The 18365-nt window shown below is 53.8% G+C and overlaps 1 protein-coding gene across 5 annotated transcripts in view; it reads right to left on the bottom strand.

The window, feature by feature from the left end:
- ZBTB46 (zinc finger and BTB domain containing 46) overlaps positions 1–18365 on the bottom strand; it is a 57594-nt gene that overhangs the window by 6186 nt on the left and 33043 nt on the right. For 3 of the 5 annotated variants that reach the window (XM_082600469.1, XM_082600465.1, XM_082600467.1), the window contains exons 3-4: positions 17585–17869; positions 91–266 (exon numbers count right to left, since the gene is read on the bottom strand). In XM_082600469.1, coding sequence (XP_082456595.1) covers positions 91–266; positions 17585–17869 — 461 coding nt within the window. Of the gene's footprint in view, positions 1–90; positions 267–12149; positions 12190–12847; positions 12972–17584; positions 17870–18365 lie in introns of those variants that run through there. The other 2 variants (XM_082600468.1, XM_082600466.1) reach the window with 2 other exon arrangements.

Below are 18365 nucleotides of genomic sequence, written 5' to 3'. Positions count from 1 at the left end.
CCTGTGCTGACCCCACGCTGACCCCACGCTGACCCACGCCGACCCCCCTCTGCCCACACGCCACCCCCACGTGGCCCTGCGCCCGCTCACCAGCGTGTGCCGCTTCATGTGCTCGCGCCGCGTGAACTTCTTCCCGCAGATCTCGCAGGGGTAGGGCCGCTCGCCCGTGTGGGAGCGCATGTGCCTCTTGAGGATGCACTGGTGCATGGCCGAGAAGCTGCAGTAGGGGCAGCGGAACTTCTTCCTGATGACGGTGAACTCGTTCACTGCAAGACAGGTGGCGGCCGGTCAGCCTGCGGACCCCGCACAGTCTGCCCACCGCCCGCACGCGGGTGTCCCCGTGGGGCTGGGGCTCCAGAGCCTCCAGTCAGGCCTGACCCAGAGCAGAGAGGGCTGCTCCCTCGTTCTAAGAAAGCGCGCTTCTCAGATCAGCCAGTACCTCCCGTGTCAGCCCCTAAAACACACGAGCGCACGCGCAGAATCAACAGAAACAGGAGCACGGACCCGTCTCCGCCGCGTCCACGTGTCCGCACGGCCGCAGCCGGGGTAGGGGTGCCACCTGGTGGACACGGCCCAGCGAGGGGCCACCAGCCCCCGCTGCGCAGCAAGCATCCGGCCTCACTGTCAATCCCCATGTTTCAGAGAGTGATACCATGGGCCCCCGGGCCGGGGCCACATTCCAGGGGGCTCAGGGGGGAGGTCAGGGGTTGGGGTCCGTGGGGTCAGTCCCGCGAGGCCCCCAGGCACTGGGCAGCTCACCCCGAGTGACGCCCTTTGTGCTGAGCACCCGCAGACACCGCAGTGACCCCCTTCTCGAGCCACAGGGCATCCGTCCAGGACTCAGACCTAAGGCCTCCTGGGTTGGTCATCCCAAGCTCACCAGGGTTGCTGGGAGCCCCCAAGTGCTCGATGGCACCTCGTCCTGGGTAGGGAGCCCGGGGCAGATGTCTGCTCTCCGGCCTCTGGAGGCAGGCCCCAGCCCACACACCACCCACAGTGCTCACCGGCCACACCCCAGCACCTACACCCAGGGGACAGACCAAGGGTCCCGACGGTCAGGCCAAAGGCAGGCAGGTGGGAGGAATGTACACCAGCAGCAGCGGGACCCCTGGTCAGACCCCACCAAATGTCCGTGCCTGGCAGGCCCTGGCCACGGTCACAGCTGCCCCCAGAAGTGCCAGAGGGAAGCAGACAAGAAAACAGAGGCTGCAACGTGACACAGCCCAGCGTGGGGAGAAGCCGGGGAAGCTAAGGTGACCAAAGCTGACCCCTCTCGCTCGACGGAGCCGGCCAGGCCACTGGACAAATGACGGGACAGTTCCATCCTGCCCAGCTCCCCCAACCCCAGGCCACCCCGCACAGCACACGGGGGCAGGGCCTTCGCCGCCGTCTCCGCAAAGCGTGAAGCGTGCCCCAGGCCTCCAATCCCTTCCAGTGCTCAGACCCAGCCCCGGGCAGGTCGCCATGGAAATGGTGCCAACTGGAAGGTGCATTGCAGTGACACGGAGCCCAACGGCCCTGGACACGCCCAGGCCCCCTGAGCATCGAGAGGCTGGTGCTCGCTCTGCACCTCCATCCCTGAAACACGCCAGGCAACACTTAGGAACGTTTTATCTTGCTTCTTAAACAAGCCGTACATTTTCTCTGAGACATCTTAAAAGGTGCCTGAATAATCAAGCAACCAGATTTCTTTATTTTCCAGAACATGGGTCAGTGAGACCGTCTGCAGGGCCTGCCAGGAGCCTGGCCCTTCTCATGGACCCAAGAGCTCTCACTCTGGCATCTCCCGCACCCACGGATGTCAGGCACCAGGGACACACCGTCCAGGATGACCCCTGTCCACGTGCAGGCCAGACAGCTTCACCAGGGGAGGCCATCACGGCTGCAAAACGGCTGTGCGGACCCCATCACATCATGACCGATGCCACCCCCAGGGCCCAGCCGCCTGCTTGCCTGACAGTGTCTGTGCACACAGAAGGGGCTCCATGTCCCCACCAAGCCTGGGCAGTCACCAGGTGTCTCTGAGAATCCAAGCCCTGTCCTAAGAAGTAAGACATTTTCTCATGTGTAGGAGCTTTCGACGTGCGTGTGGCTGGGAGCTGGGGCAGACGAGAGGCGAGAGGCGTGGACAGTCGCCCGTATCCCTTCACACAAGGCGGCCACAGTTCACAGCATGACGGCTGTGACCACATTTTCATGCTACGATTTTTAACTGCAAGTTCTTAAATGTGCGAATACACCATGATTTGTTCAACAAACATGTAAAGTGTTTCCATTTTTTCACCCTTGGGAGCAATGCTTCAGCAAAGTGCCTACAAAAGAACCTTTGCCCCTGGAGAGAAATCCTGAGAAGTGGGCCATGCTGGCCGTCGGGCCCCATGGGCCACGCACCCTCAGTCCTCCCGAGGGCCAAGGCCATGCTCCGGTACGCGGGACACAGATGGCGGTCACCGCTGTTAGCAGAGCTGCTCCCTGCAAGGCTGTAGGCTGGGGTCCCAGCTGCAGGGGCGACCAAAGCATCCGGCAGCTCTTGGACCCGTGAGGAAGCAGCCCTTCCTGGGTGGCGGCTCCAGCCTCCCCACGGAGGGCCCACAGACAGGTGGGTCCGGGTGAGGGTCCAAGACAGCACAGAGGGAAGGGCACCTAGCCTGGCATGTCTGGATGGACCGCACCTGGCAGCCCCCACTCTACGTCTCCCTTCCTGTCTGACCACCAGGCCCGGCCCGACCCGACCCACCTGGTCGACGAGGCAGCCACACGGCCCCCCACACCTGCCTCCCGCCGGTCACCCCAGCACAGACCCCGGCTTTCACGTCAGCACGGAACACAGCAAGTGCACCACCCACTCTGGGATGGAAAAGGCAGGTGAGGAGACAAGCCTTTAGGCTATTTTATTTCAAATAACTTTTTTGAGTTATTTTCTGCTTTCTATTCTGCTTCTATAAACATAAAATTAAAATCTGACTTATTTACTCTAGGCTGCATTTAACAATTCAGACCTACATGTTAAAAAAACACCCATCTCTGTACATAAGTGCTGTGCTTTTTCCCCAGAAACACAATTCAGCTGCACAAACATCAGCGTGACCCCCACCCCACGCCTCCACTGGGCACACAGCTGCAGGCTTCTGAACCTACCCCGTGATGAGGAATTTGCTGTTTTCTCTTTCTTTCTTTCTTTTTTCTTCTTTTTTTCTTTTTGGCCGCGTTGGGTCTTCGTTGCCGCACGCAGGCTTTTCTCTAGTTGTGGCGAGCGGGAGCTACTCTTCATTGTGGTACACAGTCTCATTGCAGTGTCTTCTCTTGTTGCGGAGCATGGGCTCTAAGGCACCCAGGCTCAGTAGTTGTGGCACGCAGGCTCAGTAGTTGTGGCGCACGGGCTTAGCTGCTCCGTGGCATGTGGGATCTTCCCAGACCAGGGCTCGAACCCGTGTCCCCTGCATCGGCAGATGGATTCTTAACCACTGCACCACCAGGGTAGTCCCAAATTTTGGTGTTTTCTTAATGTATTAGTTTCCTGCTAATACAAATATCCACAAACTGGGCAGCTTAAAGCAACAGACACCAGTCCTCTCTGTCCTGGAGGCCAGACATCTGAGGTCAAGGTATGGGCAGGGCCGCACTCTCTTCAGAGGCTCCAGGGGAGGGTCCTTCCTGCCTCTTCCAGTTTCTAGGGGCTCCAGGAGTCCCTGGGCTTGTGGCTGCGTCTCTCCCGTCTCTGCCTCCGTCTTCTCGTAGCTTCTCCTCTGTGTCTGTGTCTCCTCTTCTGTCTCTTATAAGGACACCCATCACTGGATTTAGGACCAACTGGATATTCCAAGGTGATATCATCTTAAGATCCTTAATTTAATTACGTCTGGAAAGACCCTTTTTCCAAATAGGGTCACATTCACAGGTACCAGGAATTAGGATGTGCACGTGTCTTTTGGGTGGAGGGCACCATGCAACCCACTACTTTCATGAACAGTACTGAGGAAGTTTCCATTGACTGTTATGATTAAAATAACTTCACATTGGGCTTCCCTGGTGGCGCAGTGGTTCAGAGTCCGCCTGCCGATGCAGGGGACACGGGTTCGTGCCCCGGTCCGGGAGGATCCCACGTGCCATGGAGCGGCTGGGCCCGTGAGCCATGGCCGCTGAGCCTGCGCGTCCGGAGCCTGTGCTCCGCAACGGGAGAGGCCACAACAGTGAGAGGCCCGCGTACTGCAAAAAATAAAAAAATAAAAAAATAATAATAGTAACTTCACTTGGGAAAGAAGCTAACACTTCCATAACTCGTGGTTTATAGTCTATATGTCTTAGAAAACCTTTCAACGTCATGTAGTTTGACTCTCTTAAACACACTAATAAAGCCTTAAAAATCCATGTAGAGAAAAAGTAATTGAAATAAATGAAAAAGTACAAATGGCATCAAATTGAAACGGACACTCTCTACCAATCTGCCCTAAAAATGGAGCCCTTTTGTCTGGAACCAAGTGTCCAGGAGGAACGGCAAGCTTGAACATGAGGAAGCGACGTCAGACGTCGGCACCAGATTATCTAAAGTATGAGGTTCAGTAACACTGAGCTACAATTTTGCAGAAATGTACACACGAGAATATACCACTCAGCAAAGCAGCCTTAGAGGAAGCCACGCCTCTGCCCAGCCCTGCAGAGAATCAGACCTGTCGTAAACGTCACTGACCAGTGAACGTTCCAGAACGATTTCAAGATAACACACAGGACACCAAGGAACTGCCAGCAAACCGAAGGCACTGGCAGGTTGCAGGTGAGCACAGAGGGGAGGTTTCTCCGGAAGGGCACGCAAGTCTTTAATCCGTCACTGTCCTGGATTTGTACTCTTCCTCTGATTGTAATTCTCAAGACACTGCACTTCAGAAAGGGATTCTAACTGGACCAAACTTTGCTTTTCCATTTATAAATTGACGTGGCCGCCACTTATTGTGCGTCAGAATATAGTGAAGCTATGATGTGTCCAAATTCCTTTCAGAAGGTTTTGAACCATATGTGAAGTGCACACACCTTAAGTGTACCTCTCGGTGAGCTTTCACCTGCAGACAGACCCGGGAACCACCACCCAAACAGGACACCGCACACCCAGGGGCCTGGGGCTGGTCAGTACCACCCACCCCAGGCGACGGCCGCTCGGCTCCCCATCACCAAACGCTGGGCTACATACAACTCGGTCTGTGGGGACCTGACACCCAGGTGGGGCCTTGCTCACTGAACATGGAGCCAGCGTGGCCTCGCTCGTTGCCATGTTGTCATCCACGTGACCACAGGACCCCGTGCCTGTTCGGCAGCGACGGGCAGTGGGCCAGGCTCTCACTTCTGCTGGACGCGCACCTGAGAAGAACATCTGGGCCCCAGTGGAATCAGCATCTCCCAGCCACCAACGACACCTAGCCCCTGGCCATTCGTACACCCTCTTCTGTGATGTGCTTGTCACGTCTTCTGATCCTTCACTGAGTTGCTTTTCCTCTGATGTTTTATTTTGGGGGGTACTTTTTGTTTGTTTTTTAAATTTTCTGGCTGCACCGCATGGCATAGGAGATCTTAGTTCCCCGACCAGGGATTGAACCCGGGCCCCCTGCATCGGAAGCTCGAAGTCTTAACCACTGGACCTCCAGGGAAGTCCCTGATGTTTCAGTTTTACGGATGCTTCTGAACCTGAGTCCTCTGTCAGACGTATTTATCGCAGACCTTGTCTCTAGTCTGTGACTGGCCTTTGCACTCTCATAATGGTGTCTTTTAGTGAAGAAATCAGTAATTTTAATAAATTTTTTTTTGGCCGTGCCGTGCGGCCTGCAGGATCTTAGTTCCCCGACCAGGGATTGAACCCAGGCCCCAGCAGTGAGAGCGCCGAGTCCTAACCACTGGACCGCCAGGGAAGTCCCATATGTTAATTTTTTTAATAAAAAATTTTATCAAACTTTCATCACGAGTGCTTCTTAAGAATTGCCTAAGAAACTTCTGCCCGTCAGCATGATCACGAGCACCACCGTCCCTGCTAAACACCTTCAGGTTTGTGGTCATTCCCATCTTAATTCTGAGGCAGGAATCAAGATTCATTCTTTCATCAACGCGGGCATCCAGCTCACTCGGGAAAGACCACCCGCCCCAGCGTCCTTGACAGGGGCCCACATCACAGTCCAGTCAGACCCTCGCCCACGGCCTCCTTGCCTGGCCCCCTTGGCTGCTGTCAGGCTGGGCGTCTGCCCCTCCTCCTCCGGATCCCCCGCTGTCTGCGTTGACCCTGTTCCCAGTCTCTGCACCCTGTGGCGCCTGGCCCTGTGACCGCGGCAGGGCTGCCCTCCCGGGGCGGGGGGGTGGGGGGCATTCCAAGAGATGATAAATAACCGGCCTGTGAGCACAGCTACCTGGCGACCAAGCCAGAGCCACCCTGTCCTGTACCAGCTCTCACACTCTGAGTCACAATGCCAGCCTGATCACCCCACGACCAGACAACCAGGGGCAGCCCCGTGTGCCCAACGGGGCTTCCCTCTGCTCAGTTTTGATACCCCGTGTTTTTTAGGGAATTTGCCCATTTCTTCCAACTTGTCAAAGGTGTTAGCATAAAATTGTTCACGATATTCTCTTATTATCATTCTAACGTCTATTGGATCTTAGCAATGATGTTTTTTATACTTTTTATTGACAATCAACTTCCCTCTCTTTTTACTGACCACTGTGACAGGAGTTTGTCTGTTTCATTCATCTTTCAGCGTACCGGCGTTTGGCTTTGGTCATTTTTCTGTTGTCCGTCTGCTTTCTATTTCCTTGATACTTGCTCTGTTTTGCTCCTCCAGCTTTCTTTGGGTTTAATTTGCTCTTCTTTTTCTCACGTCTTGACCCCCCAAATGACAACTTTCCTTCTTTTCTAGTAAGCGCAACTAAAACTATAAATGTCCCTTCAATACCACTTTAGGTGTATCCTCCAAGTTTTGGTATGTTGTCTTTTCATTATCATTCAGTTCAAAATATTTTATAATTTCCATTGTGACTTATTCTAGTATCTTTCTGTTGTTGATTTTTTTTTTTTTTTTTTTTTTTTTTTTTTTGTGGCACACGGGCCTCTCACTGTTGTGGCCTCTCCCGTTGCGGAGCACAGGCTCTGGACGCGCAGGCTCAGCGGCCATGGCTCATAGGCCCAGCCGCTCCGCGGCATGTGGGATCTTCCCGGACCGGGGCACGAACCCGCGTCCCCCGCATCAGCAGGCGGACTCTCAACCACTGCGCCACCAGGGAAGCCCTGTTGTTGGGTTTTTAAATCTAATTTCACGGAGGTTAGAGAGAACACTCTGCATGATTTCATCCTTTGGGATTTGCTGAGACCTGCGTTACAGTGCCGCTTGGTCTATTTTGTAAATGTTTCCTGTGCTTTTGGAATGTTCTGCACTTGTTTGGTGCAACGTACGACTTGGTTAACCATGTTGTTATAGGCCCATACTTCTCTGAAAAAAGATGCAAAACTCCTAAACAAAATAGCAAGCTGAGTCCAACGATATAGAAAAAGAACAGCACCTTGTGACTTGGTGGGTTTATTCCAGGAATTCAAGGTTAATATTTGAAAACTGTGTTCAAATCTTCTTCATCCTTACTGATATTTCGTAGGCTGATCTATCAATTACTGAGGAGATTTGTTAAAAATCCTCAACTCTAATTGTGGACTTGTTTCTTTCTCCTTTTAGTGCTGTCAACTATATTTAAAAAGCAAGCCTATGCATTTCAGGATCTGTGTTTCCCACTGACTGAACTGACTCTCGTGTCATTGTGTAGTGGCCTTAGAGCAACACACCTCCCAGTTTACTTTGCTGCTGACATCAATAAGCCTCTTTAGGCTGGTGTTTCCTTGGTTTCTCTTTTTTATCTTTTTGCTTGAAACCTTTCTATGCTCTTATCTACAAAGCATGTTATCTACAAACAACAAATTTTCTTTAAAAAGCAAGCTGATAATCTTTTCTTTTTCCTGCAGTGTTCAGTCCATTGGTAATAACAGGATTACTAGTAGAGTTGGGTGACATCTACCATCTCCCTATGTGTGTTCTATTCTGTCCTTGCATGACTTTTGTTCCTTTAAACTTCCTTGCTTGCTTGCTTTCAAATTAATCAGGTATGATTCCATTTTCCTCTTCATGAGCCTTTGAGCTGTATGTGATTTTGCCCATTGCTCATTGCAACTCTGTAGAGAAGGCAAGACTCATCCAACGGCCAAGCTCGCCACTGCCACCCCCCCACCCTTTGAGCTGTTTGTGCCACACGTTATGCTCCTATTTGAGTCAAAAACCCCACAAGGAGCCATAAATATTGCCTTAAATGATTAAGATCTTTCTCTAGAAGGATGTTTTTTAGTACTTCTTGTCAGCCAGCAGTGAATTCCCTCGGTTTTGTTTTCTCTGTGTGACACTGTCATCACGTAGCCTTGGTCTCGGGGGATACTTTTGCTGGATATAGAATACTGGTCTCGGCATTTCTGCAGTGCCTCAGAGACTAGCACCATCGTTTCCATTGAAAAGTCAGATGTCAATCTCGATGTTGTTCCTCTTCATATCTTTTTTCCTCTGGCTGCTTCTAAGATTATTTTTTAAACCTTTATATTTTTTTAAAATTTATTTTTTTATTTATTTTTGGCTGTGTTGGGTGTTTGTTGCTGTGCGCAGGCTTTCTCTAGTTGTGGCGAGCGGGGGCTACTTTTCAATGCGGTGCGCGGGCTTCTCATTGTAGTGGCTTCTCCTGTTGCAGAGCACGGGCTCTAGGCACACGGGCGTCAGTAGTTGTGGAGCATGGGCTTAGATGCTCTGTGGCATGTGGGATCTTCCCAGACCAGGGCTCGAACCTGTGTTCCCTGCATTGGCAGGTGGATTCTTAACCACTGCGCCACCAGGGAAGCCCAAGATTTTTATTTTTGTCTTTGGTTTTCAGTAGTTTGACTACAACATGCCCAGTTTTGTTTTTTGGTTGTTGTTTTATGTTAGTGTTCATCCTGCTGTGGGTTTGCTGAGCTTCTTGAATCTGTGGATTGATGTCTTTCATCAGTTCTGGAACGTTCTCGGCTATTGTCTCTTCGGATACTGCTTCTGCTCCATTTTCTCTCCTCTCTCCTCTGGACCCCAATTACACATGTATTAGACATTTTCACTGTTCCTCTGTGTGTCTTTGCTTGTCCCCATGCTTTTCTTTCCTAAGCTTCAGCCTGGATCCTCTCCATCGCTCTGTCTTCCAGTCTCCACGTCCTGTCTCAGGTGGTACCCAGACTGCTGTAAACTACTTAATGGATCCCAGCCTCACACATTGTATTTTCAGTTCCGGCAGGTTTGCTGGGCTCTTTTTTACAGATTCTTCCTTCCCTCAAGGACTGCAGCCTTCAAGTCCCACCTGCACGGATTGTTCCCCAGGATGTGTGTGTGTGTGTGTGTCTGTGTCTGTGTGTGTGTCTATCTTTGTGTATATGTGTATGTAGGTGTGTGTCTGTGTGTATATGTGTGCGTGATTTGGGGGGGCCAGGTTTTCAGGTAGTTTTTGCCTGGAGGGTAAGCCCGATACAAGCTAGTCATGGTTGAAACTGGAATTTCAAATTTTGTTTCAGAATTCTTTCTTTAAAATAAATTAGTGCCTTTTCTTAGCTCCTGAGTTATGTGCGACCACCAAACTGACAATGATCCAGACTGGATTCTTAAATATTTTAAATGCAGTACAGTAAGTTAGTATCCCCAAGAAAGTAGGAGTCCCCATTTCTACACACATACACACACGCATGCACACACACCCTACAACACGTGGTTAGTATCCGAGTTTGTGAGGCCACCCAGTCACATTTTATGAAAGTGGTAATAGGCCAGGAAGGCCACAGTAAACTTGTAGACATGGAGCAAGTTTTGTGGCAGTAAAGAGACCTAAATTACCAACCTTTTATTATTGCAATCCTTTCTATTCAAGAAAGATTAATATTACATATTGATAAAATTTTTAAAACTCTTTGAAATCAATACCTGAGCCAGGATATTTCAATGAGAAATTCAATAAAATGTAAGCAATGGAATACCTAAATGAACTTGCTTAAAATTTCATACGTTGGATGACAGTACTGTTTTAAGGGAAATAATATTAGAACTAAGAACAAACTCAGGGGCCATCTATCTTAAAATGTTTCCTATGTTCCCATCACTTTACCATCTATACATCTTTTTTAAAAGAAGAGATATTCTCTCTCTTTCTCTATCTTAAAAAGAAATTCAACTCATTTAAACTAAAAAATGCACCAAAAAAGTTCATTCATTTCTCCCACCCCCACCCCTGGAAATCACCAAACTGTTTGTTCTCTGTATCTATGAGCTTGATTGTTTTTTTTGCTTGTCTGTTTTTGTTTTTAGATTCCATATGTAAGTGAAATCATACAGTATTTGTCTTTCTCTGTCTGACTTATTTCACTTAGTATGATAAGCTCTAGATCCATCCATGTTGCTGCAAATGTCATTATTTCATTCTTTTTTATGGCTGAGTAATATCCCACGTGTGTGTGTGTGTTTATGTGTGTGTGTGTGTGTGTATACACACTGAATTTTCTTTATCCATTCATCCACTGATGGACACTCAGGTTGTTTCCATATCTTGGATATTGTAAATACTGCTTCAATGAACAAACCTATTTCTTTTAGGTACAATGGAAACTTTCTGAAATTTCTTCATTATTTAAAAAAATTAACAAAGCCTTTTCGCACAATACTGCGGGGCCTCTCCACAGGGCAGGCCTCCTTGCAGGCACAGGTCACGCTCCATCCACGCAGGGAAAAGTCCCACAAGCAAGAAAGTAACAGGGAAGCAGCCACAGGGTCGCATCCCCGGGGGCGCAGGTAACCCGGGGCCCAACATGGGTGGTGCACACGTGCATTCTACGACAGCATAACCCCATCTGGACACACAATCTCTGCTACCTAACAGCCAAAAATCCCACCATGACCAGCAAAAAAGGAAAGGAAAGCTTCCTTTTCTCAGAAATGTTGTTTATATGCAAACACGCACTTAATAAACCCTCTCAGAAGGAGTGACACTACCGACAGGTCTTTGAACTCCCAGGGACACTGCTCCAGTGGGGTCACCTTGGCAACAAGCATCCTGGGCCTCTCTCAAAGCCCAACTTTTCTCCATCTTCAGAACTCATCTAATGATTGTAAAGACTGGAGTGACTGGGGCAGGTGGGCAGCCTGAGCTGCACGTGGACCAGGCCCTGACCATGGCCACGGCCATGGGAGGTGGGAATGGGCCTGGCAACTCCAGGAATTCGGAACCTGGAATGGGCCACCTGCTTCCTTCCTAAGCCCACCTGCTGCTTGGCCAAGGGTCCTGGAGTCCCTGCATCCTCAGCCAACCACAGATGTGGGCCCAACGTGTCCAGGGCAGCTAGACACCAGCAAGGACAACGTGATCTTTCTGAGAAGAAGCCGGTTTGGTGACTCTTGTCTCCCTCACATGTGGCAGGCAGGGTACACCGAGGTCGTGGAGACTGCGCTTCATCCTCACATCTTTCTGGAAAGTAACGGGGTCAGAGCCATTTGGTTCCAAGATCTGACACAATCCCCACTGCCTGGAGGCTGGAGGTACACCTGTCCTACCTGCCCGCCACTGGGCACTCAAAGGCTTTCACCAGGCCTGGTGAAGGACTGGGGAAGTGACCGTTTTAAAGGCTCCACACTGACGCCTGGTGCCAGCTCTGCCGTCACCCGCTGGCCACCTGGACCCAACGCCAGGCTGCCCACAGCACAGAGGCCCATGCAGACGTCCGCCCCCAAGTGCCAAGCGCCTGTTCCAGCCTGGCCGCCTCAAAACCATTGTCTGCAGCGGAGGCGTCCGTCTCCTTGGGGCTCCTTAGCTGACTTCAGGGTGGAGCCCTGGGCAAGTCCATCCAGGCCGTGAAAGTGCTCCTGGCCACACAATGAGCCAGAAGGAGACCCTGGTCATCCTGGCCGGGCCGGCGGACCCCATGGAAACCCCAGGCACCTGTTGGAGCCACCTCCGGAGGGGTCCGTCCCTCGGCCCAGGCCTCCCGGTCCGAGGGACGTCAACCTAGAAGGAGAGACAGATGAGTTACAGGCCGTCGGGACGCGGTGGAATCGGGAAGACTGGAGTGCAGACGCGCGTCACCCCCTACTCACCTTGTCCCCGTCCAGTCACCACACGGAAACCGCCACGCGTCTGGAAAGGAAGCTGCAGTTAATTCTTGATGAACGGACGCGCGAAAAATCCACGTCAACAGAACGCCTGCCCCTCCCCCCCAAACCATCCTGTTTTCAAACGCACCGGAATAGCATTTGATTTATTTCAAATTACAAAATATGTGATCACGCTCTCCCTCCTTAAATATTTTTTCTTCAGGGAAACAATGGAGCCTAACAGACCTGTCTTTAAATAACCAGCTGTGACCTGAGGCACAGGAAGTGGATCTCAGACGCCTCGGGACAAACACGCAGCCACCGGCACCGGGGCAAAACCTGCTGGAGACGGGCTGGCACTGCTCAGTTTGAGGAACTGGGTTTTTAACTTGCTGCTGTATGAGTCTGTATATTAGGGGGGGAAATGCCCCCCAAAATATTTTAAATATCAAAATGGATTTAACTTCATACAACATGTTGCAACTATTACTGCAAAGCTGACACCTGTGTCACCTTGAGTGACATGGGGCCGAGGGGATTGTGGAGCGGAGGGTGGACGGGAAAGCAGCTGTGACCACACAGGCTCACCCAGGACATGCTGAGCACGCGGGTTCTGGGGCGCCATGCCCACGAGGACATGCGCGGCGGATGGGCGTCTGGCCGGGGCTGCCCCGACGTGGCTGGCCGCCCTCCTGTCTTACCTGGGCTGGGGAGGTGGCTGGCTCCCTGGGCTCCGTCTGGCCGGTCCCCAGAGCGGGCATCCCGGGCTCTGAGTGCAGGAGGGTGGAGGGGCTGGAGGGAGGTGACTCGGGTTGGCGCCAGGCCCTGGGGACACAGGAAACGAGTCTCACCCACGTGAACGGACACCAGCCGGCGGGCTGTAGAGAGTTCAGGAAGCACCGTCCTTGGCCATCCTGCGGTGAGCCGTGCGCTGCCATGTGGCGAGGCCCGGATCTCGCTGGGCAAGGGTGTTTGGGGGCTTCTATCAGCTCGCCACTCCCAAATGCCAGGGTGTCCACACGTGACTTGTCTGGGGCGGTGTCTCTCTCCCAGAAGCAACATGATTACAACGGGTGTCTGCACAGAAAGTCAGGACCCGTGGCGTGGACATGGCACACGCTCACCTGTGCTTGAGGAAGGATCTTCTGGAAAGTCCTTCATGGTGTGTCGACCTGACTATTTACCTAAAAGGGTGGTAATACTTCCATCAAATGCCCTTTCATAAGACATTGCTTAAGATTCCAGTATCAAGCCAGACTCAAGTAAAGTCCTTGATCATTTTAAACACCAGAAGGACATACTCTTTCAGCCACAATCAGAACGAACCCAGCTGCCACTGTTCCCCGATAGGTGTCGGGGGCGTCCCCGGAGAAACGCTGGGCGGGGGAAGCCCGCGGCTGGTGGCCCCCTGGTCCAGGGCAGACCCTGCCCGCCACCACCCCAGGTCTGAGCTCTCCTCCGTAGCAGCACATCCTTCCAACCAGACAGGGCAGCACCAACCATCGCCGTTAGGAGAAATCCTCGACTGCTGCCAGAGCCGTGGCGGCGACGTGCGCAGGACGGTCGGGGTTTCTGGGAGTTTGTGGACGGCGCCGCCCCTTGGGCACTCAGCCCTCAATACCCAGAGCGGCTGCTTCATCTCCACTTCATTCCCGTGAAATCAAAGTTACTCATGTTCTCTCAGCATTTTTCAAGGTCCCTCCTGGATCAACACACACCCACAAACACAGCTCAGGGAAATAGCTACATTTGTGTGCCATGAACGTGCTGGTCACGGTTTCTATTCAGTGAACAGTGACTTTTAACCGGTGGGATGCCAGCCTCCTGCTGCAAACGTAATAAGAGCAAAAGAATCAACTTAAACCGAATCAAAACAAAAAGTACAAAAGTCCTCTTATGGAGAAATCAGTTAAACAGTGATGATCCAGCAACGAAACCATCTGTGGAACTTAATTGCCAAGCCAAACGCTATCAGACTTGGGAAAGCAAGGAAACTCGGTTTTTCTCGGAGGCTCCAGAACCTTCCAGAAAGGACCTTTGGTTACGGCTCTGGGGCACAGCCTGTGGATTTGCTGCATTTAATTTGAACATCTGCGACCACCACCCCTTTCTTCTGCAACACTGCATGCCCGCAGGCCACAATGACGCACGGCAGGGTTTGCCACCTCGAGACCAGGACGACCCAGCAGGGCTGAGAGCCCCACTCAGCACACCCCACGCCACACAGGTGCCACCGTCAGACATCACGACGGGGACGTGCCCTCCCCGTCCCTCCAACCACGAGTCACGGCTACTGGAACGTCGGTCCTATGGGCCCCCCAATATTACAAAACAAAAGGCTCAGCCCTGGAAAAACCTCATTAACAACCTGAGGAGCCTGGGGGCTGGAGTCAGGAAATAGCCCCCCCAACGCCCTCAAACTGGATCAGGGGCGAAGGACCCCCAACACAGCAGCGCAGGGCTCCCATCTCCCTTCCGGGCCTCCCCGGAGGAAGCGCGCCAGGCTCTGCACCCACCGAGCTCGGGGGCATCTCCATACTGGAGCCCGGGGGGCGGTGCCACTGCTTTGCCATCTGTAGTGCCCAGTGTGAAGTCAGTTTTCTCCTTTGAATGTGTTTTTAGGTCCCCTGTGCTCCCCGGACTGGGGGTCGCCTGAGCTCAGGGCTCGCGTCACCACTGGGCGGCACCCAGGAGGGGTCTCCCCATCCGCACGCTCCCATCGGGCGACCCCTGACAACATCTGCAACTGAACGGAAACCATGGCCCGTCTGGAAGCAGAGCGGTGGCGGGGGGTGAATGCAGGGGCTCTGGGGGGCCTGACGCTTTGTCGCATCCGTGCACAGAAGCCAGCGCCTGTGAACTGAAAGGCACGGAGCAGATGCGCCCACGGGCGCTCCGCAGGGGCCGCCCAGCCCCGGCTCAACGCAGGAAGGCAGCTCGCGGCCCCTGCCCACCTGCCCGCCAGGGACGGAACGCCTGCCACAGGGAGGTGACGGCACAATCTTGGAAAATAAAGTTCTTCTCTGGATACTTCCATTCCTCATTTTAGTGTATGCCCAGAACAGGCAGATTTTACTTAGGATGTCAGAAAAGAATGTTCTAAAATAACCCATTCCTCCAGCAAGCCCTTCAGCCTCTCTGCCTGAGGGAACATGGGAGCCCATGCCTGGCCCCCTGGACACGGCCCAAGTCACCAGCTCCCAGCCGCCAACTTCTCAACCCTCTCGTAAGGGCAGAGCTAACGAAAAAAGTGGGAAATTTAGAGTATTTACAGCAAAGAGGTTAAAACATAATAGAAATAACAAAATATCAAAACCCACTAGTCGACTTCAGGCCGGGTTAGTCACAGACGTACTAAAAATAGAGCGGATGGGGTTTTACTCCCCTGCGCCCAGCTCCCTGCGAACTGCGAAGGGGGGCATGTGCACGCACGGGGCCTGGGGACGTGCCCGGGGTGGTGCAGCTGCCCAACTGCGTGTCCACTGGGAACAGACCACCCGACAGGGTCACCGCTCGCCCTCTGACTCCGCCCAGCTGCCCCACCTGCTGCCAGGACGGGTCTGGGCCTCTGCAGGGACAGGGCCGGAGGACAGGGGGCGCCCTCGGAAGTGAAGAGCATCTCTCCCTGTGCCTCACTCGTCCCAGAGCCCCGCAGTCAGACCCCTGGCTCACGGCTCATGGCCTGACCAAATGCGGGTGCAACCGGTGCTTTCGGGCCACCCGGACCCCTGGCCCCATCCCTAGCACAGCTCTGCACAGAGCACCAAAGGCCCGGGGAACAGGCCCACCCCGGAGGAGAAGGCTGCCAGACGCGGGGACAGGAGGAGAAACACCGAGAAACCGCCCCCCTTGTGACAACGCGGTTCAGCCACGGAGGAGCTGCTGCGGCCTCCTGGGGCCTCTGACACGCGGGGCTCACTCCTGCCAACTGGGAGCGTCCAGAAAGAGCCAGAACAAGTGTCCAGCCCTGCAGTTACACACCCAGCCTGCTCCTTCCACGACGTCCGTGAAGCTGCCCAGCCGTCCCCTCAGCAGGACGCTCACCTGCGGACTCGCCGATTCTAAACCCCAGATACCGCAGATACCCCAGGACCGCCTCCTCAAGCTACCAGATCATCACAAACCCAGCAGTTTCTGCTGACAAGTTCAGGGTTTGAGCTGAGCGGGAATGGACTAATATTGTGGAGCGTTTATCAAACACACTTGGCTTACGTGTCCCACGTTTCACATTCACAACAACTGTGTCAGTGACTATTGCTATTCCCATTTCTCAGATGCAAAAAATGAGGCCTAAACGTATTTTTTAAAGTGTGTCCAACAGCCTCGGGGGATTCACCCCTGGGTCTGACTTCACAGCCAAGTCCTACAACCGCCCTGGCGTCCCACCTGCCTCGGACTCGGCACAAGAAATAAAGACAATGTGGATGCTATTCTCCACGGTCAGAATTTATTAGCCACAAGCAATTTTCATCATGAATGCTTAGTATATTTTAGTGCTCGTGAAGACAAAGTCGTGAAAATATTGTTTTTAAAATTAGAGTAAAAATTAGAGACACACTCCCCAGACCCCCAACATTGGCTGCAGTTTTTCCTTTGCTTCCTTCAGTGGTGCTCAGGGACCCACACACAGCCCCGCCAGCCGTACATGCTCGGACCGCAGGGCCCTGGGATGGGGCCCTTCCCACGCCCTCTGCACTCAGAGCCACCTGTTTTGGGGTGTGTCACTCTGCCCCGAAGAGGGAAACGGGGCCACACCCGACTCTCCCTCACAGACACCAACCCAACAGAGTGTTTCTCTCGGGACGCCAGAGACATGGTCACACTGCCCCAGGCACCCAGGACCCGGGCACCCAGGATGGATGATGTTCAGAGCACCTGAGCCGAGGGGGAGTGGCACCTCCCAGGCCAGCGCCAGGGGGACCCTCGGCCAACACCACTGTACCATATCCGCTCCTTAGGTTACTCTGTTATTTGCTTGTGAGCGACTGGAATTCAGCTGGAGACACTCAAGGTGTAAACACAACACCCAAATCCTTTAAAAATCTCACGTGCCAGCAGCACTGCCTGGTAGAAAGCGAGGATCTGCAGCCTGGCCACGCTCCCCAGGCAGGATGAGTCGGCACAGGCAGGGGGCGAGGCCAGCAGAGGGAGCCCGAGCCCGTCACTTCCCAAGGCCTCCCCAGCGCAGGGGTCCCTGTCCCAGGCCTGCACAGCCCAGCACTTGTCAGCTCGATCAGGGTTTAGGGTTAGATGCCTCGATTTCAAGTGTGAACGTTCGGACAAGCACTCGGCCGCTCCCCTCCCGGTGCCCCGACAGCGCTGCCTCCTCTCCGAAGGCCCCTCGACCGCCACGACCCACACACACGCACGCACCCTCAGCGCGTCACGGGCTGAGGTGCGCCACTCCTGCCCACACTGCGCGCCCGCGTGGCACTTACGGGACAGGGAGTGGGTGCCCTTGGGCAGGTACTCCAGCAGCAGGGAGCTGTCATCTGCCAGCACGTCGGCCTTGAGGGCCAGCAGGCTGTTCTTACTCATAAGCGCCGCCCGCAGGTTGGCCACCGCGGTGGCCTGGTGCAGCGCGTCGTCCTTCTCCGGGGTGAGGGGGGCTCCCAGGTAGCTGCCTTCTCCTCCCAGGAGCCCCTCGTCCACATGTGTGTAGAGCTCGGGCCTCTCCCCGCGGCTGTCCGAGCTGCTGGCTTCAGCGACGGTCAAGTCCGCATCTGGGGAGGGAAACACGCGTTAGAGACCTCGCCTGTGGCTCAGGACCCTCCGAACAGCAAGCAGACAAGTTTAGGAGAAGCTGGAGCCACGAGCGTCCTGAACCCCAGCGGTCTGGCCTCAAGCCCGATCCCGGCCTGCCATGAAGTCCCAGGACAGTGGTGACATCACAGCCAAGACCTCGTGTGGGGCTCAACCCAGAACCCGGGGGCGGGGTGGGCGCCCACCCAGGACAGGGGGTCTGCTCCGGGGCTGAACATCTGGGTACTTTCACCTCTCAGAGAAGGGGCAACACTCAAAATGGATCAAAAAGCCCAAACTGGGGCTTCCCTGGTGGCGCAGTGGTTGAGAGCCTGCCTGCTGATGCAGGGGACATGGGTTCGTGCCCCGGTCCAGGAGGATCCCACATGCTGCAGAGCGGCTGGGCCCGTGAGCCACGGCCGCTGAGCCTGCGCGTCCGGAGCCCGTGCTCCGCAACGGGAGAGGCCACAACAGTGA

This window comes from Mesoplodon mirus (genome assembly GCF_964341445.2).
Source record: "Mesoplodon mirus genome assembly, chromosome: 15".
Classification (NCBI taxonomy): domain Eukaryota; kingdom Metazoa; phylum Chordata; class Mammalia; order Artiodactyla; family Ziphiidae; genus Mesoplodon; species Mesoplodon mirus.
This window is presented reverse-complemented; position numbering and strand designations above follow the sequence as displayed.